The sequence below is a fragment of the Sinocyclocheilus grahami genome, unplaced genomic scaffold (assembly GCF_001515645.1).
Source record: "Sinocyclocheilus grahami isolate Dianchi unplaced genomic scaffold, SAMN03320097.WGS_v1.1 scaffold195.1, whole genome shotgun sequence".
NCBI classification, from domain to species: Eukaryota; Metazoa; Chordata; class Actinopteri; order Cypriniformes; family Cyprinidae; genus Sinocyclocheilus; species Sinocyclocheilus grahami.
The window spans coordinates 442773-469415 of record NW_015505374.1 but is presented as its reverse complement, the minus strand read 5'-3'; the positions used below and the strand labels follow the sequence as shown (position 1 = coordinate 469415).

General features: G+C 36.0%; 1 protein-coding gene across 1 annotated transcript; it reads left to right on the top strand.

Moving 5' to 3' along the window:
* The first annotated feature begins 1089 nt into the window (after nucleotides 1-1089).
* Nucleotides 1090-26643, top strand: loxl2b (lysyl oxidase-like 2b). Its single transcript, XM_016285307.1, has 12 exons — nucleotides 1090-1173; nucleotides 2674-3041; nucleotides 4383-4558; nucleotides 16081-16264; nucleotides 17526-17683; nucleotides 17782-17949; nucleotides 20188-20353; nucleotides 23536-23776; nucleotides 24046-24161; nucleotides 24304-24440; nucleotides 24573-24684; nucleotides 25288-26643. Exons 2-12 carry the CDS (start codon nucleotides 2702-2704, stop codon nucleotides 25356-25358), a joined length of 1869 nt encoding a protein of 622 aa, XP_016140793.1. The 5' UTR covers nucleotides 1090-1173; nucleotides 2674-2701; the 3' UTR covers nucleotides 25359-26643.

The window sequence follows — 26643 nt, the reverse complement described above, 5'->3', positions numbered from 1 at the left end:
AAACCATTCTAATATTTATTATTAAACAAATAAGGCAAGTGGAAAATCGTGTTTCTCCGGACACATCTGCTATCAGACCAGTGAAGTCTAATTAGCGTTTATGGATTAATTAATTTACAGTTTTGTTCCCCGGCCTAAGTGGATCGTTATCCACAAGATGGCAGTATTCATACATTAATATCCCACAAGAGAACAGACAGCTGTTCTAGTGATGAGAGGTCTGGCTCATTTCGGCGAAACGATTATTTTGAACTGTTCGTTTCAAAGAACCAGTTCAAAAAAGCTATTTATTATTTTACGCCAATGCGTAATTACGTCATCGCGTGCTCCCTGATCAACTTTTATTTATTCAGATCAGTTTACAGCCATGATTCAGTTCATAGAATCTCAAATAATTATATTGCATTGGCAATAAACAATCGTAGGCTACACAATTTATTTAGCCCAAATTTCTTTGCCGAAATATGTTTAGTATGTGTGAGCTAAAACGGCAAAATTCCATACTCTCTTCTGCTGCATTATTTTTATATGGCAGAAATATTAGAGCTAATGAATGAATGGATAGTAGTATGCTATGCCGAATTTAACCATGAATCCAGAATGAATCATTCAGTCCGGTTTTGTGAACCGGTACCGGTTCAGCGATCGAAGATCGCATTAAAAAGGCTTTGTTCAAGAATTGAGCATAACTATGAGGTTAACTAACTACTGGAATACATTCGTCCCAACCCAAATTGTTTGTATACTCTAAAACTTGTGTGTATGTATTTTTAACAAACAAGCAACAACATCAACCTACAGAAGTATTAGTCAAATAGTTTGCCACCCTTCCTCCAGAAAACTCTCCACAGTAACCCGAAGTGCTCTTGTCGGGCCAGGAAATGATTTAATCCATCACAATTATTATTTTTGATTTAAAACAACAGACTTTTTTTTAGGCACGTACATAATGTCTGTTTCCTCAAAAATTGCAGTTATGTGGAGGTCCATGAGGTCACCAGCCCACAGTGGTGGGCGTGAGGGGGCAGTTCAACAAGGCGTAACTTTGCTTCGACTTTCCTGAAATTGTAGGAGATCAACCAGTGAAAGTTTAGGGGATGTGCAACAGCTGAGAGAAGCAGAGATTCACATTCGGAGGACTGTTCAACTGTGAAACTTGCACTCGCAGCAAACGTAAGCTAACCACTGCCTCTGCTTTGCTTTATTGTATAATCGCATTTTTGCTTATTTCAAAGAAAATAATCGTAGTTGTACTGAATATTTCGCTTGAAATGCGTTGCCTGACATACAGCACGTTTCCTTGTAAGATAGAAAAGAGAAAAACAATGCTAATGGTTATGTATGACGTCATGCTTGAGTCAGTGGGATAGGATTTTTACACTCAAATGTTTTTAACAACCTGTTCACGTTATTCATTATTAATAAACATTACAGCCTCTACAAAAGTGGGTATGCGCCTTTGCTTTTGGTTCAGGTAGAACACTGGGTTATTGTGTTTAGGTAGTATTACACAGGACTGTGACCCCTTGACATGTGAACCCTTTTATCCTGTCAGAATCCTATTTATGGTGGTCTCGGGACTTGCTGTCTGGAAGTGCAAAATAGAACAAGACAAGAACCAGGTATTTAGGACAGGAATGTGAGGCAGTTCCAAAGCTGTAGATGGCTCAGAGCTATAGGTCTTGTCCTGGCGAACAAAACCTATACCAAATACACTTCTGAACATGCCCCTTTGTCTGTGTGATGGGCTTTACGTAAATTCACTTTAGACCAACCACATTTTTAAAAGAACCTCCACATAGGCTGCTGTAGAGAAGGCTAATTCATTGGGACTTCTGGGGTCCATCATGTCTCTTTGCCACATGCATTTGGACAATCCTGAGACCCTGAAAATATTTTGAAAGATTTATTTATGCTTGTGTAATTTAGTTTACGCATTTAGTTTTAGTTTATGTTACAGGCTACACCATTTTGATGTATTTTTAGGCAATAACCTTTGAGTATGTTTGAGAAAGTGAGCGGAAGTCTTAAAAAGTGCTTTTGTAGAAGTGCCTCTTTTATCTTGGAGTGGCAATCTTAAGGGAACCCTTGGAAGCATGTTACTTTTTTTTTGGCTTTTAAGACAGATGCTTACATGCCAGTGGGTACTGTAGAACCAAAATGTCTTGAAGATTCACTATATTAATATTTTTTCCAGCACAGTGGGGTTCAAATATTTGAGAACCCTAGCATGTATTTAGCTTTTTAAATGTAATAATTTATTAATAATATTTATAGTCAAATTATATTATCAGCATTAGAATTAGAGGTAACTGAACTGGAAAAACAGCATTGCACATGTTCGTGCAAAACCTGATGAGCCATGTATATATTTGAAAATGGCCTTTTGTACAAAAGACTTCACAATGTCACAAATTTGCTTATTTGATTTAAGATGTAAAACTAGTGTAGAATCCTAAATAATTATGATCCCATGCTATTCCCCTTGAGCTCATGACTTTGATAAAAGTGCTTTTGATTAAAAAAGTACAGATAAATGACTAGCTGGAAATCTTAAAACGCATTAATTATGTCTGTTTAGCATCAATAATGTCTTTCTGTGCTGCCTTTTAAATAATAATAACAATAGAAACTACTTCCATTGCTTCACTTTCACTTCTTCTTTTTTTGCAGGCCATAAAAACCTTCTGAGCCTATCATTATGCTGGCCCTCTGGTCTGTGTCATTTGTACTATTGTGCGTATGGAGATTCAGTTATGCACAGTATGAGCACATGGGTTACCTCCTGGGCTACCCAGAACCTGTACAGGACCTTTATACTGCTCCAGAGCTTCCTAAAGATATACCCAGGATACAGCTACGCCTGGCAGGAGAGAAACGCAAGCACAACGAAGGGCGCGTTGAGGTCTTCTATGAAGAGGAGTGGGGGACTGTGTGTGATGATGATTTCACCATTCATGCAGCCCAAGTTGTATGCAGAGAACTGGGCTATTCTGAAGCAGTCTCCTGGTCTCCATCATCTAAATATGGGAAGGGAGAAGGTAAGCTAGTGTTCAGAATGATATAATGTGACTTGCAGTTAAAGAAATAGGCTAGTTCACCTAAATGTACTCACCCTCAAGCCATGTAAGATGTGGATAAGTTTGTTTCTTCAGAAAAGATTTGTAAACATTTTGCTTTACATGTCTTGCTCACCAACAAAGTGAATGGGTGCCATCAGAACAAGAGTAAAACTAGCTGAATTATTGTGATGTTTCTGTCAGATGTTTGCAGTTGTATTTTGATGGCACCTATTCACTGCAGAGGATCCATTGGTGAGCATGTAACATAATACTGAATTTATTCAAATCTGTTGCAATGAAGAAACAAACTCCTCTACATTTTGGAAGGTCTGACAGTGAGTACATTTTAACAAAATTTCATTTTTGGGTGAACTATTTTTTTGATAGTACAGGTTAGTACAACATGTCCATGGACACCTTTTTGACTTCATTAAATAGTTTTAAATGAACCAGTGTTGTGACAAGATATACCCAGGATACAGCTACGCCTGGCAGGAGAGAAACGCAAGCACAACGAAGGGCGCGTTGAGGTCTTCTATGAAGAGGAGTGGGGGACTGTGTGTGATGATGATTTCACCATTCATGCAGCCCAAGTTGTATGCAGAGAACTGGGCTATTCTGAAGCAGTCTCCTGGTCTCCATCATCTAAATATGGGAAGGGAGAAGGTAAGCTAGTGTTCAGAATGATATAATGTGAAACTGATGCCTTTTTTCCGCAATTAAAATGACTTGCAGTTAAAGAAATAGGCTAGTTCACCAAAATGTACTCACCCTCAAGCCATGTAAGATGTGGATAAGTTTGTTTCTTCAGAAAAGATTTGTAAACATTTTGCTTTACATGTCTTGCTCACCAACAAAGTGAATGGGTGCCATCAGAACAAGAGTAAAACTAGCTGAATTATTGTGATGTTTCTGTCAGATGTTTGCAGTTGTATTTTGATGGCACCTATTCACTGCAGAGGATCCATTGGTGAGCATGTAACATAATACTGAATTTATTCAAATCTGTTGCAATGAAGAAACAAACTCCTCTACATTTTGGAAGGTCTGACAGTGAGTACATTTTAACAAAATTTCATTTTTGGGTGAACTATTTTTTTGATAGTACAGGTTAGTACAACATGTCCATGGACACCTTTTTGACTTCATTAAATAGTTTTAAATGAACCAGTGTTGTGACAAATGAATTTTTAAATGAACAAACATCTCATGTAGACTCTTAGGTCATAAAAGCTGCATGCATAATAATTATGAAAGCATTAGCAAAACAGTGAATGTCAGCAATGAGAATTTATATGCACTGACTTCCTGTGTGTTTAGGCCGTATCTGGTTTGACAACGTCCACTGCACGGGAAATGAGAAGAGCTTGGCCCAGTGTGAGTCTAATGGCATAGGCGTGTCTGATTGTAAGCATACTGAGGATGTCGGGGTGGTTTGCAGCGACAAGAGAATCCCAGGATTCAAGTTTGTTAACACCCTTACCAACAACATCAACGTAAGTGAATTCAGTACAGATGTGTTTCTTCTGTTATTGTCTAAAACTATTCAGAGGCGTCATGCCCATTTCATTTTTTAAGGCAAATGGATTTTGAATGCAACTTCCAAAAGACACAAATATTTTTACAATTATGTTACACGATTATTGTAGGTACAAAATGAAATGTGCCCCAAAGCCTTTTGGTGAATTTCACTTGTTTTGAGGCCAAAATATGTCACTTAGTGATGTGTGTGTGTGGTTAGGAGAATCTGTGCAAAAATTTACAAAATACTTTGTCAACACAACACAACCAGTTTTAGCATTGAATGAGAAGTGTCACCTTTTTGTGAAAATGATTTTGCAGCTGAACCGCATGCTAGGATATCTTCTCTGATTCACAAATGCACTGTAAAATGCTGAAATAAGGTGTAGTTTAACCTTGCAGTGTTCAGTCCTGAAGGTTTAAATTAATTTGTTTCTGTAAGCTAAAGAATACATGGAGGACTGAATCGATGCAGAACTTATAGGCCTAAAAGTCATAATATTCTGGAATAGCAACAACAAATGTGTTAATAATGTGTGTTTTTAATTTGGTTCATAATTCATAATTGGGTCTTATTGGCAGTCAAGTTTTCTATCTGGGCCCAGGTGCAGGTTTTTTCTGCGGGCCCCCCAAGAAATCGTTTTCCAGGCAGAGGAAACTAGGTGTGGGACGCCTCTGAAACTATTGTTGCTTTTTTCCTTTGATCACTTTTCCAATTGCTCAGTGCATTCTTTTCCATTTATTTTCTCACCCAGAGCTAAGTAGCTTGGTTGCTAGGCATAAAATGGAATGTTCCAACGCCTTTTTGGCACGTTTTTTATGCTACCCAGATTTATGCTACTTGGCTTTGTCTAAAATCATTTCTGTGTCCAGTTAGAATAATAACAGGATTTGTCCCCATCCTCTGTCTCTTTCCATGCACAAGCTGCTCAGAGCCGGCAGTGTCATCTTGAAAGAATGCATTAAGCATGCAGAGAAATATTTTATAATAGTCGCTCTCTTATAAACAAAGAGAATTGTAATTCCAGCCACAGACTCTAGAAGATGTGACAAATAAGATTTCAGAAAGTCTGATTGTAATTCTTAGTCAAAGCCAAATGGAAACCTTAATGAATGCCCATCTGAGCATTCATCACCACTCTAATTTGCAGCAAGAAAATATCTGAATATACTTACACATGCAGTTTTTAAAAAGATACCTTTTGTGTCTGAATTTCATTTCAAAGTATTATCTGGAATATATGAGTCAAGCAGGGGCTAGGGGGAAGTCTAGACGTCTTATATCAGCTTCTATTTGGTCTCCAGCTGAGAAACCTGGAGAGAAAGCCAGAGTCAGCTTTTCCATCAACTGATAGCCTGCACAGGCTCCACATTAAGGCAGTTAAATCACAGCGAGGTTTACCATAATGCCGGCCATATTCAAGTCATCTGGGAATGTTCATAGGCAGCCCACTGTGGCCTTCCTCGGGTTAAAATGGGAAAAATGATGTAATGTGTAAGTGTGGTGGAGAAATGGTGGAGGAGAGTTTAGACTTCAAAAGAACAGGCAGACAAGTCTTGGGGGAATACATGAACATTACATTTTCCAGGTAGTGGTATGGAATAACTGTTGTCATAAAAAGTGTAATATTTTTACAGTATGTGTAGTAATACGCTGATCCACTTCATCAGATGCATTGATCAAATTATCTTGTCCATTTGTTTTAGACCAAAAACCTGATCAAAGATACAATGTACTTTTCTGAACCCATCCAAAAAAGCTGCAAATATGTATGTGCCTCAAATATCCAGTGACCCTGTGAACATCCTGTAAATCATGGCATTACATGACTTGTTTACAGCAAAGACACAAATATTTTTACAATTATGTTACACGATTATTGTAGGTACAAAATGAATAGTGCCCCAAAGCCTTTTGGTGAATTTCACTTGTTTTGAGGCCAAAATATGTCACTTAGTGATGTGTGTGTGTGGTTAGGATAATCTGTGCAAAAATTTACAAAATACTTTGTCAACACAACACAACCAGTTTTAGCATTGAATGAGAAGTGTCACCCTTTTGTGAAAATGATTTTGCAGCTGAACCGCATGCTAGGATATCTTCTCTGATTCACAAATGCACTGTTAAATGCTGAAATAAGGTGTAGTTTAACCTTGCAGTGTTCAGTCCTGAAGGTTTAAATTAATTTGTTTCTGTAAGCTAAAGAATACATGGAGGACTGAATCGATGCAGAACTTATAGGCCTAAAAGTCATAATATTCTGGAATAGCAACAACAAATGTGTTAATAATGTGTGTTTTTAATTTGGTTCATAATTCATAATTGGGTCTTATTGGCAGTCAAGTTTTCTATCTGGGCCCAGGTGCAGGTTTTTTCTGCGGGCCCCCCAAGAAATCGTTTTCCAGGCAGAGGAAACTAGGTGTGGGACGCCTCTGAAACTATTGTTGCTTTTTTCCTTTGATCACTTTTCCAATTGCTCAGTGCATTCTTTTCCATTTATTTTCTCACCCAGAGCTAAGTAGCTTGGTTGCTAGGCATAAAATGGAATGTTCCAACGCCTTTTTGGCACGTTTTTTATGCTACCCAGATTTATGCTACTTGGCTTTGTCTAAAATCATTTCTGTGTCCAGTTAGAATAATAACAGGATTTGTCCCCATCCTCTGTCTCTTTCCATGCACAAGCTGCTCAGAGCCGGCAGTGTCATCTTGAAAGAATGCATTAAGCATGCAGAGAAATATTTTATAATAGTCGCTCTCTTATAAACAAAGAGAATTGTAATTCCAGCCACAGACTCTAGAAGATGTGACAAATAAGATTTCAGAAAGTCTGATTGTAATTCTTAGTCAAAGCCAAATGGAAACCTTAATGAATGCCCATCTGAGCATTCATCACCACTCTAATTTGCAGCAAGAAAATATCTGAATATACTTACACATGCAGTTTTTAAAAAGATACCTTTTGTGTCTGAATTTCATTTCAAAGTATTATCTGGAATATATGAGTCAAGCAGGGGCTAGGGGGAAGTCTAGACGTCTTATATCAGCTTCTATTTGGTCTCCAGCTGAGAAACCTGGAGAGAAAGCCAGAGTCAGCTTTTCCATCAACTGATAGCCTGCACAGGCTCCACATTAAGGCAGTTAAATCACAGCGAGGTTTACCATAATGCCGGCCATATTCAAGTCATCTGGGAATGTTCATAGGCAGCCCACTGTGGCCTTCCTCGGGTTAAAATGGGAAAAATGATGTAATGTGTAAGTGTGGTGGAGAAATGGTGGAGGAGAGTTTAGACTTCAAAAGAACAGGCAGACAAGTCTTGGGGGAATACATGAACATTACATTTTCCAGGTAGTGGTATGGAATAACTGTTGTCATAAAAAGTGTAATATTTTTACAGTATGTGTAGTAATACGCTGATCCACTTCATCAGATGCATTGATCAAATTATCTTGTCCATTTGTTTTAGACCAAAAACCTGATCAAAGATACAATGTACTTTTCTGAACCCATCCAAAAAAGCTGCAAATATGTATGTGCCTCAAATATCCAGTGACCCTGTGAACATCCTGTAAATCATGGCATTACATGACTTGTTTACAGCAAGACTAAGAGGACTGGCTGGTCAAATCTGTGAATATTTTTCTACAACCTAATTTTATTGTGAATAAACAAGATGTTCTCCCTGTTTGGAAATAATCATATTTCTATCTTAACCACTCTTGGATGGTTTGGCATGGTGATGTACATGACAGTGTTAATGTATTTGGTCTTGGCGGTAGGGGTGCGCCAATCCGATATTCAGGATCGGTATCGCTTCAATACTGGCATTTTCTGCTGGATCGGGTATCGGTCAGACGAGACCGATCCAAATCCGATATAGTGTGTATACTATTCTGTGTTATTGTTAAGCCCCACGAAAGGCACAAAAACATTATAAAGCACAATAACGTTTCCGTGCACTATATTTCAAGTGTTCTGAGACCGTTCCATAGTTTAATGTGAGGTACAGATGAATATTTAAGTTGTTAAATTCAAGTTCACGTAAACTCTTCTCTCTGCTGCGGCTGTCTGTCTTCCTCCATTCAGCGTTCAAACTGCACGTGGCGTTCAGTTACGACAGTCAAGACGACGAAACTTCTCTCCAGGATTATACAATGTTCCTATTATTATACTTGATCTGTAGATAAACATCAGCGGTTTTGCATAATTGACACATGTTATGCAATACCTTGATTACAATCACAGGGAGTTTATGCCTTTATGAGGTTCAACAGAGTTCAGGGGAAGTTGCATTATTTATTTGTTGAAGAGTTGATGACTGTGTTTCTTTCAGCTCTAGGATTATAGAACATTCACAGTGATACAACATAAAATCCTAGTATTTTTAAGGTAAGAAATGTGTGTTAGAAATCATTAAGTTTTGTTAAAACTTTTACAACAATTGAAGATAAAAATGGTCACCACCACTTAATCTTAGACAGATGCTGCTGATCAGCTCGGAAACACTCAGCCATTATTTTTCTAGTGACTAATATGTTCCTCATCTGTGGAGTCTGGCCCAGCATGTACAATTATTCTTACTCTACAGGTTCCATGAATCCCCCCTTTTTTAAACCTTTCTTCCAACCTATACTTAACAGATATTCTTAATATGTCTATAAGCATGTCTATTATGTAAATGTTATGCAGTATATTCCCTATACATTTCCTGCACACGTCAAATGACAAAATGTGACTATGTCATTCCTTACCTTTGGGTAGATAGAGGGTAATATTCTTGGTTAAAAGTAGTCTAAACTACATTTGAGGTAATGAACAGCATGCCGTAGATGCTCGATGCGTGTCATATTAGGAAAAAAAACCCCATAATATTCCTTAAACTACACTACATTTTAAGGATCTGTCATTTGCTCAGTTAGCAGTTTCACTGCTATCATAAACAGTTGCTTTTCTGTCTCTTTAAGTCAATTTTCATTGTTTATTCATCTGCCTTTCCTCCCCATCAAGTTACATACTTTAGGGGAATGACACTTCCTATTAAGCAGGATGTTTATCACTTAAGTAGCATGTGTAATCTCTGAAATTGAAAATCAAACCACAGCTATGTGACTAGCAGTGTAATTTACAGTGGGAAGAGTTGTTCTTTCAGTCTTAAGCCTAGTATTCAATACTTTGTTGTCTTACATTCAGTATAGCATGTGACTATTGCTTGTGGTTTTTGTAGTACATTTAGCTTTTGACCCAAGTGGAAAAACACATTTTTTACATTCCTGAGGATTCCAAGATTTCTGTAGATGTAAAAGTTTCCCTTGAAAACCGACACCAATTTTCAATGTTGTTTTTCCCTCAAGAGTTCTTGTAGGAGAGAGACTGTTAGGTCAGCATGAACTGCTCACAGAGTTGCAGTCAGTAAAAGAATAAAAAGCCAATTAAACATGGGCACCAGATTAGTGGAATGGACCATGCTACTCTAATCTTGCTATTTTAGGAAACAGATAATCATCACTTGTGCTTTGGCTCTCAGTCTGTCTAACAAGACAGGCCAGGGCAGTTGTCCAGCAAAGTCCAAGTGCTGTTTGTTAACTGCTGTCGATTTACCCTGTTTTGAAACGCTCAACAGACAGGCATATGTAAAAGAATTTTGTTAACTCACTGTTCTGTTATAAGTTGGGGGAGGGAAACTGCTAATGGGAAATGGGCTCCATCTGCAGAGGAGGCATTCTTTAACATGTCTTTGCAAAGAGTTGAAAAAACCAAACAAACAATAGCCATCTTTTAACAACAGAAGAGTTTCTAAGACAGGACACCATGTTCAGTGTACAGAAAGATGAATGTTACGCTTGATTCTTTTGGGCTTTTTTTGTTACAACAACGCCTTTCATCCATTTAGCTTGTAACAATAATATCTACCATTTGTACTCCTTTTATGGATTTTTAGGGATTCATTCAAATTGTCTTCTTCAGTAAAGTTATTCAAAGTGGTTAAAGATGCATAATAAAATCATTGCTGCAAGTTTTTTTAATGTTAAAGTTTTACATTTTAGTAGCTTTTTTGAATGACAATTGTGGAATAGTTTTGTTATTTGCATTCTGTTTAGATGCGGAGAACATGCTCTCTCACTCTTCTTCTCGTTTAAAGGGAAAACAATGTAGGCTGTGTGACATTTTCCTTTTTTTACAATCTGTCTACCGGCCAGTGGAAGAACGCCTGTCAGTTCACCACTTGCGCCTCTGACTCCTTCTCCTGTATGAGCAGTAGGAGGGTTCTCTTTTTAAAAGACAGACTAGCCTCCTGAGACGCTTACTTACATCCACAGAAGGACAAGCCCTCACAAATCGATATCCCAGCTGTTATATTTTTCTTTCCTAGCTGCAAAATCCCCTCCTCTTCCAGTTACCATGGAAGCCAGCGACACGTGTTTAGGAAATCTTTTTCTTCCTCTTTTGTGCTAATAAATCACGCATCAGGTGTTTTTTCTCACAAGCTGTTTTGAAACCTTCCACATTGCCTGTTTAGAAAAAAATTTATTGAAAGCCCATGTAGCTCGGATAGGTGCACTGGTCTTTGAACTCGCTGATCAAGTCACAAAGTCCCTCAGAAAATGGAAAAACTCATTTATCAAAACTACAAAGTTACTTTCTTACAACACATGGAAAATCACTTTTTATTATCCATCAAACAGTGTGTTATGTAACATATTTAAAAAATCATGATGCTGTGTTGGGATGATTGCTTTGTTGGGATGATTTTTGTTGCCTTTATATGCCATTTTAGTTGGTGTTTTCCTGTAGCTTTTTTATTTCAGCCTTTGATGGGAATGCTTTGTTGCATCACACAGTAGCTTAGATAACAAAAACTGTTTATGAAAAGTTTACTTGGTTTTGCGCCAAGTCACGGAAACCGCTTCTATATTTTGATGTCTTTTGCTGACCACAGAGTCCAATTTAGATTTTGAAAACACACAGTTATTCATTAAATCCGTTCAATCTGCAGCTGTAACAGCTTGGTCAGAGACATTAGAAAAAAAGACTGACCATTCCATTCACAAAAAAAGCCTTTCTCTTTATTTACAGAAATACCATTTCATGTTTTTGAGTATTTGGTTGTTTAGTTGTCTGTTTTGTTTTGCCTCATGTAATTTTAAAATACATAATAGTCTTTTGGTCATATGAATGAACGTTTGTCATTCTAGAACTCTATCCAATGTGTATTCATGTTGGAATAAAGCCACGTAATTACACTGCTTGCATTTCCAGTGTGGTACAGTAAGGATACACTATTACTCTGCCACATGTTCATCCACTACAGCATTCTCATTCCTTGTTTGAAATCCCTTACTTCAGCTTGCATTAATTGCTTGATTATTTTCATTTTTTTCATGAAAAACATAAGTTGTTGGGGGATCAAAAGAAAAGAGTCTCCCAATGGTGACCACTTCATATTCTCCTATACATTTAAAGAAAAATTATATTCTACAGCAATGGTTCTTTAAAAGTTTTCATGCCAATGAGCCCTTTTATGCCTGGCCATTGCAAAATAATTATTTTTTCTTTTTAATTTTACTTATTACAATTGTATTGTGTGAGAGACAATAAAAGTCAAGCATCTTTAGCTTTGGTTCTAGTTAACTTTAATACTTTGTTTTTAACACAAGAGTTTGGGGTCGGTACGATTTTTTGTGGTTGTTGATGTTAGCAAAAGTCTCTTATGCTTTCCAATGCTGTATTTATTTGATCACAAATAAAGTAAAAGCTGTAATATTGTCAAAAATCATTACAATTGAATATAACTGTTTTCTATTTTAATATATGTTAATTGTTTTAATTTAATTTAATGTCATTTATTCTTGTGATGGTTACAGGCTGAATTCTCACAGTCGCTACTCAAGTCTTCAGTGTCACACGATCCTTCAGAAATCATACTAATATGCTGATTTGGTGCTTAAAACTGTTTTGCTGCTTAATATTTTTGTGGAAATCAGGATTCTGTGATGAATAGAAAGTTCAAAAGAACAGGATTTATTTGAAGTAGAAATGCTTTGTAACATTAAGAATGTCTTTACTGTCAACTTAATGGATCCTTGCTGATAAAATATATCTTAAAAATCTAAAATCTTACAGACCCCAAACATTTGAACGGTAGTGTATTTAACACAATCTGTGGCATGTTCGGCTTTCCTGGAGACAAGAGATACAATACCCGTGTGTACAAGTGAGTTCTCAGTTTCTCTTCTTTTAGAATATAGATTTTTTTTTGAAAAAAAAAAAGCAAAAGTAACTTTGGTGACCTCAGAGAAATGTAGAATTGTAATATTTTACATGGAGGTACTCCCTATGTGGTAATAAATATCATACTGCAGTCAACTCCCACCATAGCAAAATGGAAACACAGTGCACATGGAGTCTTTTATAGATACAGGGACCCCTGGGGGTCCTTAAAGGTACTGCAGGGGCTCTGTGAGCTGGCGTTTGAAACATATACAAATTTCGTAAAATATATGAAAACATATACATGTTTTAGTTTTGTGGGCAAGTGAACTAAGTTATCCAATGTAAGAGTTTTATCACTGAACTATCTTTTTTCTGAATGATGATGGACTGTGAATTCAAGGAAAATCATTCTAAAATACTGTCTAAAAAGCAGGATATATCTTATGATGTATCTGTGGCATGTTCGGCTTTCCTGGAGACAAGAGATACAATACCCGTGTGTACAAGTGAGTTCTCAGTTTCTCTTCTTTTAGAATATAGATTTTTTTTGGAAAAAAAAAAAAGCAAAAGTAACTTTGGTGACCTCAGAGAAATGTAGAATTGTAATATTTTACATGGAGGTACTCCCTATGTGGTAATAAATATCATACTGCAGTCAACTCCCACGATAGCAAAATGGAAACACAGTGCACATGGAGTCTTTTATAGATACAGGGACCCCTGGGGGTCCTTAAAGGTACTGCAGGGGCTCTGTGAGCTGGCGTTTGAAACGTATACAAATTTCGTAAAATATATGAAAACATATACATGTTTTAGTTTTGTGGGCAAGTGAACTAAGTTATCCAATGTAAGAGTTTTATCACTAAACTATCTTTTTTCTGAATGATGATGGACTGTGAATTCAAGGAAAATCATTCTAAAATACTGTCTAAAAAGCAGGATATATCTTATGATGTTGGTTAAGAGAATGTCCAAGTGTGCATTTTCACACTTTTAGTAGTGTTTCTAAATGTAGCTGTAATTCTGCCATTTTTTCAATATGAATATATTTATTTTTTGGACAATACAGTATAGGAAAACTTTACTTAAAGCCTTTATGTATAATGCATTATGAAAGTAATTTTAATGCATTAATTATGCCTTGCAATGGACCTTATAATGCATTGTACAGTCTCATTAATAATTGTAACCACAATTTATACATTATAAAACTTATCAATTCATTGTTACACTATGTGTTTTAAATTCGGTTATAATTATTTACGACAAGATATAATGTATTACAACGCACATTATGAATAATTATAATGCATTATACATTTTAATAACCCTTTATAATACATTATACATAAAGGCTTTAAGTAAAGTATCACTGAAATCATTTTCGTGATTCTGTTGTTCAGCATTTCCAATTTTTTTTCCCAAAAATATTTTATTAAAAAAATTGAAATAAAACATCCTTTATCTAATTTGCTATCTTGCTTAAATCCAAGCCATATAAAATGCTAACGATCATAGCATAAACGGCTTGACACTGTCATACCATAACAGTCATTTTTTGTTTGACAGACATAAATCTTAATCTGTTAGCTGTTGGTAGGAAGCCTGAAAGAAAATACCCTCCTTTGGAAATAGCAAAAATAGACATGCTGCTTTTCCAACAGCACTGGTCAAAGAAACCACTGGTTGCTTCTCAAGCAAGTCTTGGCAAATTAACCTTATTTGAATCACACCATGAAGGATGTTCCTAGCGAGTCCTTTCCGTGCAGATGAATCTCTGCAGTACTCCTGTTAGAAAATCTGCAAATAAATAAGAAAATCTGCAGAGGGCAACTCAAACTTATACTTTCTGCTAAGCTATTACATTCCATACTGTGTTTGTAATGTATGACTCAAGAGTCGCATAAATCTTCATGAGCACTTTCATAACTATGTGGAAATCAGCACTAAAACGCCTAGTTAGTAATTCATCTGCTATATGAGAAATCACATAGGCACAATGGAAATTAAAGCTTTATTGTTGCTTGTATGATCTCAGACTCTTCGGCTAAGCTACGTGCTTCCCCGCACATGGTGTGCCTTGTGAAATGTGCAGGCGCTGTCTGTTTTTTTTTTTTAATCGGTGCTTGATGTTAGGGGGAGGGGAGACACGTAGCCAAAGGCAGTCGTTTTTTCAGCGTGGAGCCAAAAAGGGCTTCTTTTCAACTACCTCTGTCTGCCCTGTGGCTTTAAACTGTGCTTTTATAAGAAAATGTGGACTATCCTTTCAGAGGACCGTGCATGAATGGCTCCTGTAAATAATACGGCTCTTTCCCTGGCTGGAACAAGCAGACGATGTTCTCAGATGATAAAGCACCGGCGTGGAAATATAACCGCTTTCCCTACAGCTGTTCTCACAAACAATATAAATCAACTGCCTGGTTATATGTTCCGGCTTTTGTAACAAAACTTTTTTTTCTTCCCATCTTTAGATCAAATATTTATAACCCTTTATAATACATTATACATAAAGGCTTTAAGTAAAGTATCACTGAAATCATTTTCGTGATTCTGTTGTTCAGCATTTCCAATTTTTTTCCCCAAAAATATTTAATTAAAAAAATTGAAATAAAACATCCTTTATCTAATTTGCTATCTTGCTTAAATCCAAGCCATATAAAATGCTAACGATCATAGCATAAACTGCTTGACACTGTCATACCATAACAGTCATTTTTTGTTTGACAGACACAAATGTCCCCAGACCCAGAAACGTAGTAAGAACATCGTTAAAATAGTCAATGTGACATCAGTGGTTCGACCATAATTTTGCGAAGCTATTTCATCAAAAATATCTTAACTTGTGTTCTGAAGATGACCAAAGGTCTTATGGGTTTGGAACGAAATGCGGTGAGTAATTAATGACAGAATTTTCATTTTTGGGTGAACAATCCATTTAAAGATGAAATATGACTATTATAATGTTCCAAAAGTATTTATTTAAAATAAATTCTTTCCATTTTTTAACTATTTATCAAATAATCCAGAAAACAGTGTACCATGGTTTCCACAAAAAATACGTACAAGCACAACTGTTTTGCGGGACAGAAATGGATTTATTAACTTTTGTAATGTTTTATAATGATGTTAGGTTTGTGATTTCTTGAGGTTTTGCCATGCACATCTGCCACAAGAGTTGCCTGAATTTCTGGAATACTTCTCAAATATGAATTTCCTTCAGTTAGTTATAACCAAAGAATTTCAGCTCTTCTGCTAAGAGGAATTATTCTCTTCCTCTTCCGTCACAGCAACCCCTGGTGCGTCTCAGAGGTGGCGCTTTAGTTGGAGAGGGGCGTGTGGAGGTGTTGAAAAATGGAGAATGGGGCACGATCTGTGATGACAACTGGAATCTCGTAGCAGCTACTGTGGTGTGCCGTGAGCTTGGATTTGGGAGTGCCAAAGAGGCGCTTTCTGGAGGTCAACTTGGACAAGGTGCATATAGTTGAATTGATCAGAAGGTTCTAGACAGAACTCTCTGACTTCTGTGCATTTGCTTAGGCCCTTTTTAAGTATTCATAGTACATGGTGCTCTAGGGAAATGAAGGACTAAATTTGATACATTGCTTGTTATAATGAAAGTTATTATCACTACAGACACTGTCTGTCTAGTACACCTTTATTTTGCAACTTGAATAAAACTGCTTTTATGACTCTGGGGGGTCTGGGATCCCCAGGGGGCCACAAGGTGTGGGAGGGAAAAAATTAATTAAGCTGAAAATGTTTATCTTCTACAATGGCGTTTTACTGATGAATAAATAAATAAATAACATTACGAGAATAAAGTTGTAGCAATACAAGATTAAACTTGTAATATTTTTAGAATAAAGTTAAAATTACAAGAATAAAGTCATAGCAATACAAGATTAAAGTCAATATTTTAAGAATAAAGTCAAAATAGTCTCAAAAAATTATATACAGTATATATATAAAATTTAGATTATTTTTCCATTTAGTTTTTTTTTTTACATGGCATTAGAGCTACTCTTCAGTTTTGACATCACTATTCAGTTTTGAAATTACAGATAATGTTTTCAGATAATATTTACATATTTTTTGAGCTTTAATACAATATAAATATAAGTAATTTAAAAGCCCATTTTTAAAGGGTTCATGAACTACTTTATAGGCTTGGGTAACATTTTTGCATATGAAACAAGCATTACATGATGAACTCTTTTATGTTTTTACTATTAGTAGAAAACAAGTCATTTTGAGTTCTGAAAATTAAAGTATGTTTTTATAGCACAATGACCTCTTATTTGTAACAAAAATCAGTGAAAATTTGATTGTATGATTCCATATTGTATTAACATATTGTCACATTCCTGTATGTATAGGTGCACTATTTTTCTCACACAAATGGATCTTGAAAATATATAGATTACTTTATATATTATGAATATGTTTTATATTTATATGATCATCATGTTTAGGGGTTTTCAGACCCCTGGCCTAAATAATTAATGTATTAATGCATTAATACATTATTCTGTAGTAGTCCCACCTACCATGCTGTCAGTTAAAGGTTTGGTTTTGACAAATTGCATGGTTTCATGTTTGTTTTAGGTTTTTATGATTCTTGTCATACCTTTAAACATGCTTTACTGTTTGAGCTTCAGAAAGTTATTATGAATAAATATGTGTTTATGACTATTTATGGGTGTGTCTCTGTATGAAAACATGTATTTTCCAGGAATGGGCCCTGTACATATGAATGAAGTTAAATGTTCTGGATTTGAGAAGTCTGTCACTGAGTGCCCCTTCAATATGGACAAAGATTCTGAAGGCTGCAGTCATGAGGAAGACGCAGGCGTCAGGTGCAATGTTCCTGCCATGGGCTTCCAACGGAGGGTAAGAACTGCGTCTGTGGTACCTTTAAATTACTGAATATTGAAATGCATTTTTACTGTCATAGCATAACATAGCCACTGTGCTCTTCATTATTGCAGCTGCGTTTGAGTGGAGGTCGTAACTCCTTTGAAGGCCGTCTGGAGGTTCTAATGGAGCGCAACGGTTCTCTGGTGTGGGGGACTGTGTGCGGTGAAGGCTGGGGCACCATGGAGGCCATGGTGGTCTGCAGACAGCTGGGCCTGGGCTTCGCAAGCCATGCTTTCCAGGTATGTTTACTCTCAAAACCTCATCAGAAATGGACATTTGCGTCTCACATTATGGATTATCACACTGTTTAACTCTGGGTTACGGTAAGGCATGTCTGTCCCGCTTACCAGATCATCCCTTGATCTTAGTAAATTGGATGTTGGCCATTCATGGTATTCCAACTCCACACTACTATTCAGCTCTTTTTTTATAAGCAGGGATGGTGGAAGACTGCTGTTAGTGAAATCAAAGCTCTGTGTGGGCTGAAGCTTTTTCAGTGATGCCCTACTGTGATTTCTGAATAAGCAAAAGCTTGAGAGATCTCTACTTAAGTAGCTTTATCAAAATCAGATCATATCACTTCTGGAATGTTTCAGGCCTTTATTGATCGTCTTGTGTCAACGTGATTCCTTTCGTGCACATTAACTGTTCCTGTTGGTTGTAAATAAGAAATCGCAGCGTTCCATTCCTCAGGCACGTTGTCTAGTCTAATGACATTGCATCTGTCAATTCACAGATGGGATTTTATAAACAGAGTCGACCGGTGTACCTTCTAAAGAATATCCCCTGATTCTGTTTGTCAAATATGTCCTTAAAGAAACTGTTTTTCAGTGTTTCTCCCAGCAGTGAACTCTCTCTACTGACTTGTACTGCGTCCAAGATGAAATTCTTTCTTTTTACTGCCTGGGACAAATGAGTTACTGCAAGGAAATGTATGTACTTGTATCTCTGAAGTCTGAAATGAATCCCAGTATGCTGTGTTTTCACGTTGCTTTGATCCATTATGCACAGCTCGGCTTGTGAGAATGATGGTTCTGATAGAGAACAACGGTAATTAGTAGAACAACCAGCTGTTTAAGACATGTCTGTTTTCCTCAGATTAACCTTCTTAAATACATGCTTTCTGAGTTATAGATGTCTGTGTTTACGGTTGCCAAGAGAAACCATTTCTCCCTTCTGGTTTGACAGTGTTAAAGATACACAGTTACACCTGGGAAGCATTTAAGAAAGTTAGAGACTCTCTGTTCCAAGAGGAAATTATGTCTCTTCATCAAATGGATCTTAAATAGATGACAAGCAAGAACGAAACGTTGACTGCCGCAGGGTTGGAAAAAGAATGAGAGGTTTGCTTGTGAAGATGTTACTGTTGCTGTTGTTGAGTGACTGGATATGGTTAAACAATATAGACTATGTTTGTGTTTCTTTTAAAAAATGAAATAGTTTGATAGGAAACGGATAGGCTCACGACTTGAAAGTGTAAGTAACCATGTAAAATATAATATCAAAGAGAATATTTTGTCACCCTGGATATTGACTTTAACTATCTTGTGGGTGCTATTTAGCGTTTTGAATTTTCCACTGATTTGCTAAGCTAGGTCTAGGGTGCTAAGGACTTTTCTCCATTAGAACAAAGAAGTCCCTTAGGTTTTGATATTGTGACATGCAATAGCGCCATCTTGTGGTTAAATTCCGTTTTACTCCGTTGATTTCTCTTCCTCTGTTGACTTTTTCCCTCTGTTTTTTTTCTGCTTGCCAGTCTTATTACAACGCCTAGTGACATGAATGTAATTTCACGAAAAAGCATTGGATAATGATATTCACAATCAGCTTAATTTATGAAAAATTACCAATAATTACTGAGTATTTGTTTTGAATTACCTTTTATTTTTAGATTTTAAGTTTTCATTTAAATTTTTGTCATTTTGCTGTGTGCCTTTGTTATTTTTTCTTATTTTACTTCAGTTTTAGTACCTTTAGTTCTTCGACTTAAAATTAACTTAAGGCAACATTTATTATTATTTTCAGTTTTTAAAGTTGAAGTTTTTACATGATATTTATATTTTTTATTTCTTATTTCAGTCAATGAAAACAATTTTTATTAGTTGTAATTTTAGATTTAGTTAACAATAGCAACACTATACTGACATATATGTATTATATACATCTCATAAACATCTGCTCGCTCCATCTAAAATAAAACCGCTTCTATTGGGCTGTGAGTCAAATTTTGATCATATAGAGTCATATGAATCTACTCATGTGAATATGTATACAGGTTAATTCAAAAGTGCTTTGTGGTTAAAAAATTAAACATACATTTTTGAATGAGTGAAAATTACTGGGTACATCTTTAATGCTGTAACAATCTGTCTAATGATAAACACTGTGTTTATATTCAGTGTATCTGCACTTCCTTTAATTTCCGCTGTGCATTGGATGAATGACTTGTACTGAGGTGTAATTATGTGTTTATATAGGAGACATGGAACTGGCCCGGTGCAGTGAATGCAGATTCAGTGGTAATGAGTGGGGTGAGGTGTGCAGGAACAGAGATGTCTCTCTCCCACTGTCTGCACCATGGAGAATACCTCAGCTGCCCTAAAGGTGGAGGACGCTTTGCTGCTGGAGTTTCCTGCTCTGAGAGTAAGATTATTATCATCATATTCAAATACTCAGATCCAGTTACTCACTTTTATACATTTTTATGTCTAGACTTGGAGAGTGATTCTACTACAGTACAGCTTATTTGTTTCTGGAGAAACACTGACCTCTACTGGTCACTTTAAAAATAACATTACAAGCCTGTTGTGCGTTTGCATTGTATTAACACTAACAAACTATACACAGGATTATGTTCAAAGAACATATACCTTTTCAGCATTTGTACAAACTAAATTAGGGTAACATGTTTTTGGTATGGGATACTTTGCTAAATGAATTGAAGATGCAACGTTTGGTGTCAATGTGTAGGCTAGTTTTAAATCTTTAATCTGTGAGCTGTTAAAGGAAGAAACAAAATGCAAATGTTTTTAAATATGTATATTGTGTTGAAATAAAGAATGCAAAAGAAGTACTGCACGGGGTATTGGGTTTCTAGTCTCGGTGCTCTTTGGGTGCAAGGGATGATTCAACTCGTAAGAATAATAGTCCAAGGCACTCGAATCGTATTCAAAAAAATTGAAAAAGCCTTTATTTCATCATGGCTATAAGTTTTAAGAACAGGTGACAAGTGCACACCTACGCTTTGCGGCTATTTTGCCTTCGTCAGGGTGTGAGTAACAAACACAATCTGAGTTCATTTTAAGCAGCAGTTAATTAGTCAAATAACAAGCACCTGGACGTTCTACACAGGACAAACAATAGAGAGGAAGTTCGACGATTACATATCAAATTAAATCAAACACAATATAATCATGTATAAAGGAGGGAGAAAAAAACAAATCAGTGTGTGTATGTACATAGTATAAATTTCTTTATAAAAACAAAACACAAGATCACCGATATAATACTTCCAAATCTGAATACTTATTACAAAAAAGGTACCAGGTCTAATTCCCCATTTAAGCCTGGAAGTTTAGTTGCTTTCAGTGTATAGATCCAAAAAGACTCTGTCTGTAAAAGCCTACTGACCCTATCACCTCCTCTTATTGACCTGGGGACATGTTCTATTCCGATTATCTTCAATGTACTTGGGCTACCATGATTTTTCTCTTTATAATGAAGGGCCATAGGATATAAAGGGTTACAAACTCGAATGGCATTCTTATGTTCTGCTAATCTGATCTTTAATTTCCTTGTAGTCATCCCTATATAGAAACAACCACATGGACACTCTAACCGATACACTACAAATGAGGTACTGCAATTAATAAAGGATTTAACTTTAAATTCAATTTGTGAAGTTACATCTTTAAACATATTTGTCTTGACCATATTGTCAGAGTGATTGCAATTGCCACATCTGTAATTTCCTGCACTCGGACATAACCAAGTACTTAATTTCTTATCTTTAATCGTAGGTGCTTTTCGGAATACAACGGAGGGAGATTCAGGCATGACTTCCCTGAGATGGGGATCACTCATCACAATTTCCCAATTCTTTTTTATAATTTTCTTAATTCTATTCGCTTCTGTACTATACTGTGTAACGAAATAAACCGAATTATCAGAATCATGTGATTTACATTTTTGTACCAATAACTCATCTCTACTGATGTTTCTTGCTTTATTAAATGCCTTGTTGGTCACCCTGTTTTTGTACCCTCATTCCTGAAATCTTTGAGCCATTTCTTGAGCCTTGAAATCAAAATCATCTTCCTTGTCACAGATTATTTTTAACCTCTGAAACTGTCCTAAGGGAATATTGTCAATCAACCATGGAGGGTGAAAACTATCTGCTCTTAAAATAGTGTTTCTATCTGTTTCCTTTCTAAAAATAGTAGTATGTAATACACCATTGCCTGTAATACAAAAAATGTTTAAGTCCAAGAAATGTATCTGAGTATGTGAAAAATCAAGACTTAACTTCAAATTCACATTAGTATTATTTAAGTATGAATGAAAGACTAACAGATCTGCTTCTGAACCGATCCATATCAAAATGATATCATCTATATATCTATCCCACCACATCACATTCTTTAAATATGGATTTGAATCAGAAAATACAAATTCCTTTTCCCAAAATCCTAAAAACAAATTTGCATAATTTGGGGCAAAACAGGCACCCATTGCTGTACCTTTAATTTGTTTATAGAATTCATCTTGAAACAAAACAAAGTTATTATTTAATATCCATTCTGCTAATTGCATAATAAAACATGCCGGTGGCCTTTCAGTAGACGATCTCATATCTAAATAGTGTGATAATGCTTCCAGCCCATCTTTATGGTCTATATTCGTATACAGTGATTCAACATCCATAGTCACCAGTATAGAGGATTCTGTAGTTTTTATTTCTTTAACGATATTCAGTACATGAGTTGTATCTTGAATGAACGAGGGGAGTTCACTAACCAATGGTTTAATAAAATAATCCACAAATGCGAGGGTACAAAAACAGGGTGATCAACAAGGCATTTAATAAAGCAAGAAACATCAGTAGAGATGAGTTATTGGTACAAAAATGTAAATCACATGATTCTGATAATTCGGTTTATTTCGTTACACAGTATAGTACAGAAGCGAATAGAATTAAGAAAATTATAAAAAAGAATTGGGAAATTGTGATGAGTGATCCCCATCTCAGGGAAGTCATGCCTGAATCTCCCTCCGTTGTATTCCGAAAAGCACCTACGATTAAAGATAAGAAATTAAGTACTTGGTTATGTCCGAGTGCAGGAAATTACAGATGTGGCAATTGCAATCACTCTGACAATATGGTCAAGACAAATATGTTTAAAGATGTAACTTCACCTTAAAACTTATTAAAGGCTTTTAAAAATTTCTTGAATAAGATTCGAGTGCCTTGGACTACTATTATTCTTATGTATATTGTGTTGTTGCATACATTTCATTAGCTAACTGCATGATTTTTATATGCCTATATGTCTATATGTGCCATATAGACATCACCTTGACATAGTCACCACTGATAAACTACTCCTTAATGCAATGTAGAAACATAAATTTTCTGTCAAGCTGCTTTGCAACGATTTGCATCATGAAAAGCACTATACAAATAAATGTGAATTGAATTGTTTCATTAATGGAATGTCTTAAAAACAATGAAGAAACATGCATAAACCAATATTTTTAAAAAGCACTGACAATGTTCAACATCTGTTTTAAAACTTCAGCTAAGTGTTTTTTTATGTTCCCTGCAGCTGCCCCAGATCTAGTGCTCAACCCCCAGGTGGTGGAGCAGACCACATACTTAGAGGACCGTCCTATGTTCATGTTACAGTGCGCCTATGAGGAGAACTGCCTGGGCTCCACTTTCAGTTCCACCCCAGCCAGCTCCTATCGCCGGCTCCTCCGGTTCTCCTCCCAGATCCACAACAATGGACAATCTGACTTCAGACCCAAAGCCTCCAGAGAGACATGGGTTTGGCATGACTGCCACAGGTGAGAGGTCGGATAACTGAAATCATATGATTAATATGATTTCTTTAGGATCAGGCTGCTGAAAATTCAGAATGACATTTTAAAATGTATTTAAATAGAAAACAGTTATTGAAAATTGTATTCACAGTTTTACCGTTTTAACTGTATTTTTGATCAAATAAATGCAGCCTTTGTGAGCATAAAAGATAAAAAGTCTTACCTACCTCAAACTTTTAAAACTGTAGCATATATTTTAACTTGTAGTTAGATTTTTCTTTTTACTGTTACAGACACTATCATAGCATGGAAGTATTCACCCACTATGACCTACTTAGCAACAATGGCACCAAGGTGGCAGAGGGACACAAAGCAAGCTTTTGTCTGGAGGACTCGGAATGTGATGAAGGTATGAAAGAATGTGGCTGTTTTTGTAGTTCACAACTGAAAAGAATTTCACCTCATTCTATAACTGTGTATTTTTGGTATTGAATTTGGTATTACATTACAGTAGTGTGATGATTTGCCCTTTGTATTGTTAACTTCATTAGGAATTGAAAAGAGGTACGAGTGTGCAAACTTTGGTGAGCAGGGGATCACAGTGGGCTGCTGGGATACATACAGACATGATATTGACTGCCAGTGGGTTGACATTACAGATGTTAAACCGGGAGACTACATATTCCAGGTAATAATGACATTTCCAAAGTAGTAGTAATTTTAGTACCAAAGAAATTCTTTTGAATCGTATTACCCAGGTTCTTGGAAATGGACATTGTGATTAATTGTTTTTACTGACTGTATTCGCTCTTTCTGACAGATCGTAATTAACCCCAATTATGAGGTTGCTGAGTCGGATTACACCAATAACATTGTCAAATGCAGATGTCGATATGATGGTCACCGTATATGGATGTATAATTGCCATATAGGTAAACAAACATTTATGACTTATGCCTCTTCACATTGTCTACATTTACATTTGAAATGTAAATGTAAAATGTACATTACCATTTAAATATTTTGGTAGTTTTTTAACTGGAAATATGCATTAAATTGATCAAAAGTGACCGTAAAAACCTTTATTAATGCTAGAAAAGATTGTTATTTCAAATAATTTCTGTTGTATTGAACTTGGAATTTTCACAAAAATATAATAAGCAGCACAGCTGTCTATTGATAATAATAATAAATCAATCATATTTTGATAATGTGACACTGAAGACAGGGGTAATAGCTGCTAAAAATTCAGCTTTTGCCATCACAGGAATAAATTACATTTTAAAATGTATTCAAATAGAACTGAGTTCTTTTGAATTGTAATAATATTTCACAACATTACTGGTTTTACTGTATTTTTACTGTACTTTTATTTTTATCAAATAAATGCAGCCTTGGAGATTTTCGTTCAAAAACACTGAAAATCTTGCAAACACCTTCAAAAAATGTAAAGTAAAATAATGCAAATGTTTGTATAGTATAGTACCCTGGTATAGCTGTATATTGAACATCACTTTGATTCTGTGTCTCTTTAGGGGGCTCCTTTAGTGCAGAGACAGAAGACACCTTTCCTGGCCTGATCAACAACCAGGTGACCCATAGGTAAAAGAGAGGCGCTGAAGAACATCCAGAAACTGCGGCCAACCAGTGAGATCATCAAGAGCCCTGAACCACTACACCTCTCTAGAGGACCTTTCATCTCTCAGCAGTAATTCCATGGTACTCTTTCAACTATGCTCAGTGTCACCTCATAGCCAGCACAGTCCTCTACTGTCTTACAGGACTAAACATCCCTTTTTTTTAAATTGAGAACTCAGATTTGAGACAGGAACTGACTCTGAAAACAGCTCTTTGGCTGAGATTTACAGACTGAAATTCCCTCTCACCGCTGAACCAGTAGCAATTCTGAAACCTCATTCTTTCTCGGTTTGCTGCTGGTGTTGAAGATGAAACTGTGGATAACTCTCAAGTGAGCTCACTTCAGACATGAAAGGAACTCTGGTGCACTTTTTATTTTATATTTTTGAACTTGACAGGACTCGTGGTTTAGGTCTTTTTGTAAGCGTTTTGATTAGGTGAGAGGACTTTTCTCAGATGAGTCTTCTAAAAGAATATTACACAAATCTACAGAAAAATAAAGGCCTGAAGAGAGACCATTTCCTTTTTTAGTGTCCATGCATTTCAGCTATATACTTTGGCATTTCGAAAACTAAGCTGATGACTTCTGCTTATAGATATTATTGGTTATTATTTAAGTACCTTATGGGTTTGTAGTGGAAACGACCGATGCATTAGAAAGATATAATGAGCCTCACAATATTTTTTTATCAATGTCCAATTTCAAAAGTATTTTCAGAAATTATATGTTGTTACATGATGAATTACAGTGTAAGAAAACTTTGAATATTTCCGGTAACCTTAAGCCTCCCAGTTCAGATCAGCGGTTCATAAACACTGGCATCCTAGGAGCAGATGAACCTGTGAAAACTCTAATATTAGGTTTGTTTTGGATTTTCCCCCCACCCTGTTCTTGTTGTTATTTTGAATTGACTGACAGTGAACAATCATTATGAATTATTAATGCTAACTCTGACTGGAAACATCACAAGCAGTCTGATCCTTTCCAACTAATCATGCAGGAATATTCATTAGCATTAAATAACTTATTTTAAGACAGGGATTTCAGATGCTATTTCATAATTTCTTTGTTTTTCGATGTGGAATGTCTTTCATTTGATGTCTGTTAATGGTGCTAACATAGTGTTATCCTCTGTTTTTTTGAGGGACCATATCAGCTAATTTTACATTATGCTTACTTGAATGGATGTAAAAAATCATGGATGTATGCGATGTAGCGTAATAAACATGCATTATTTGGCAAAGAAAAACAA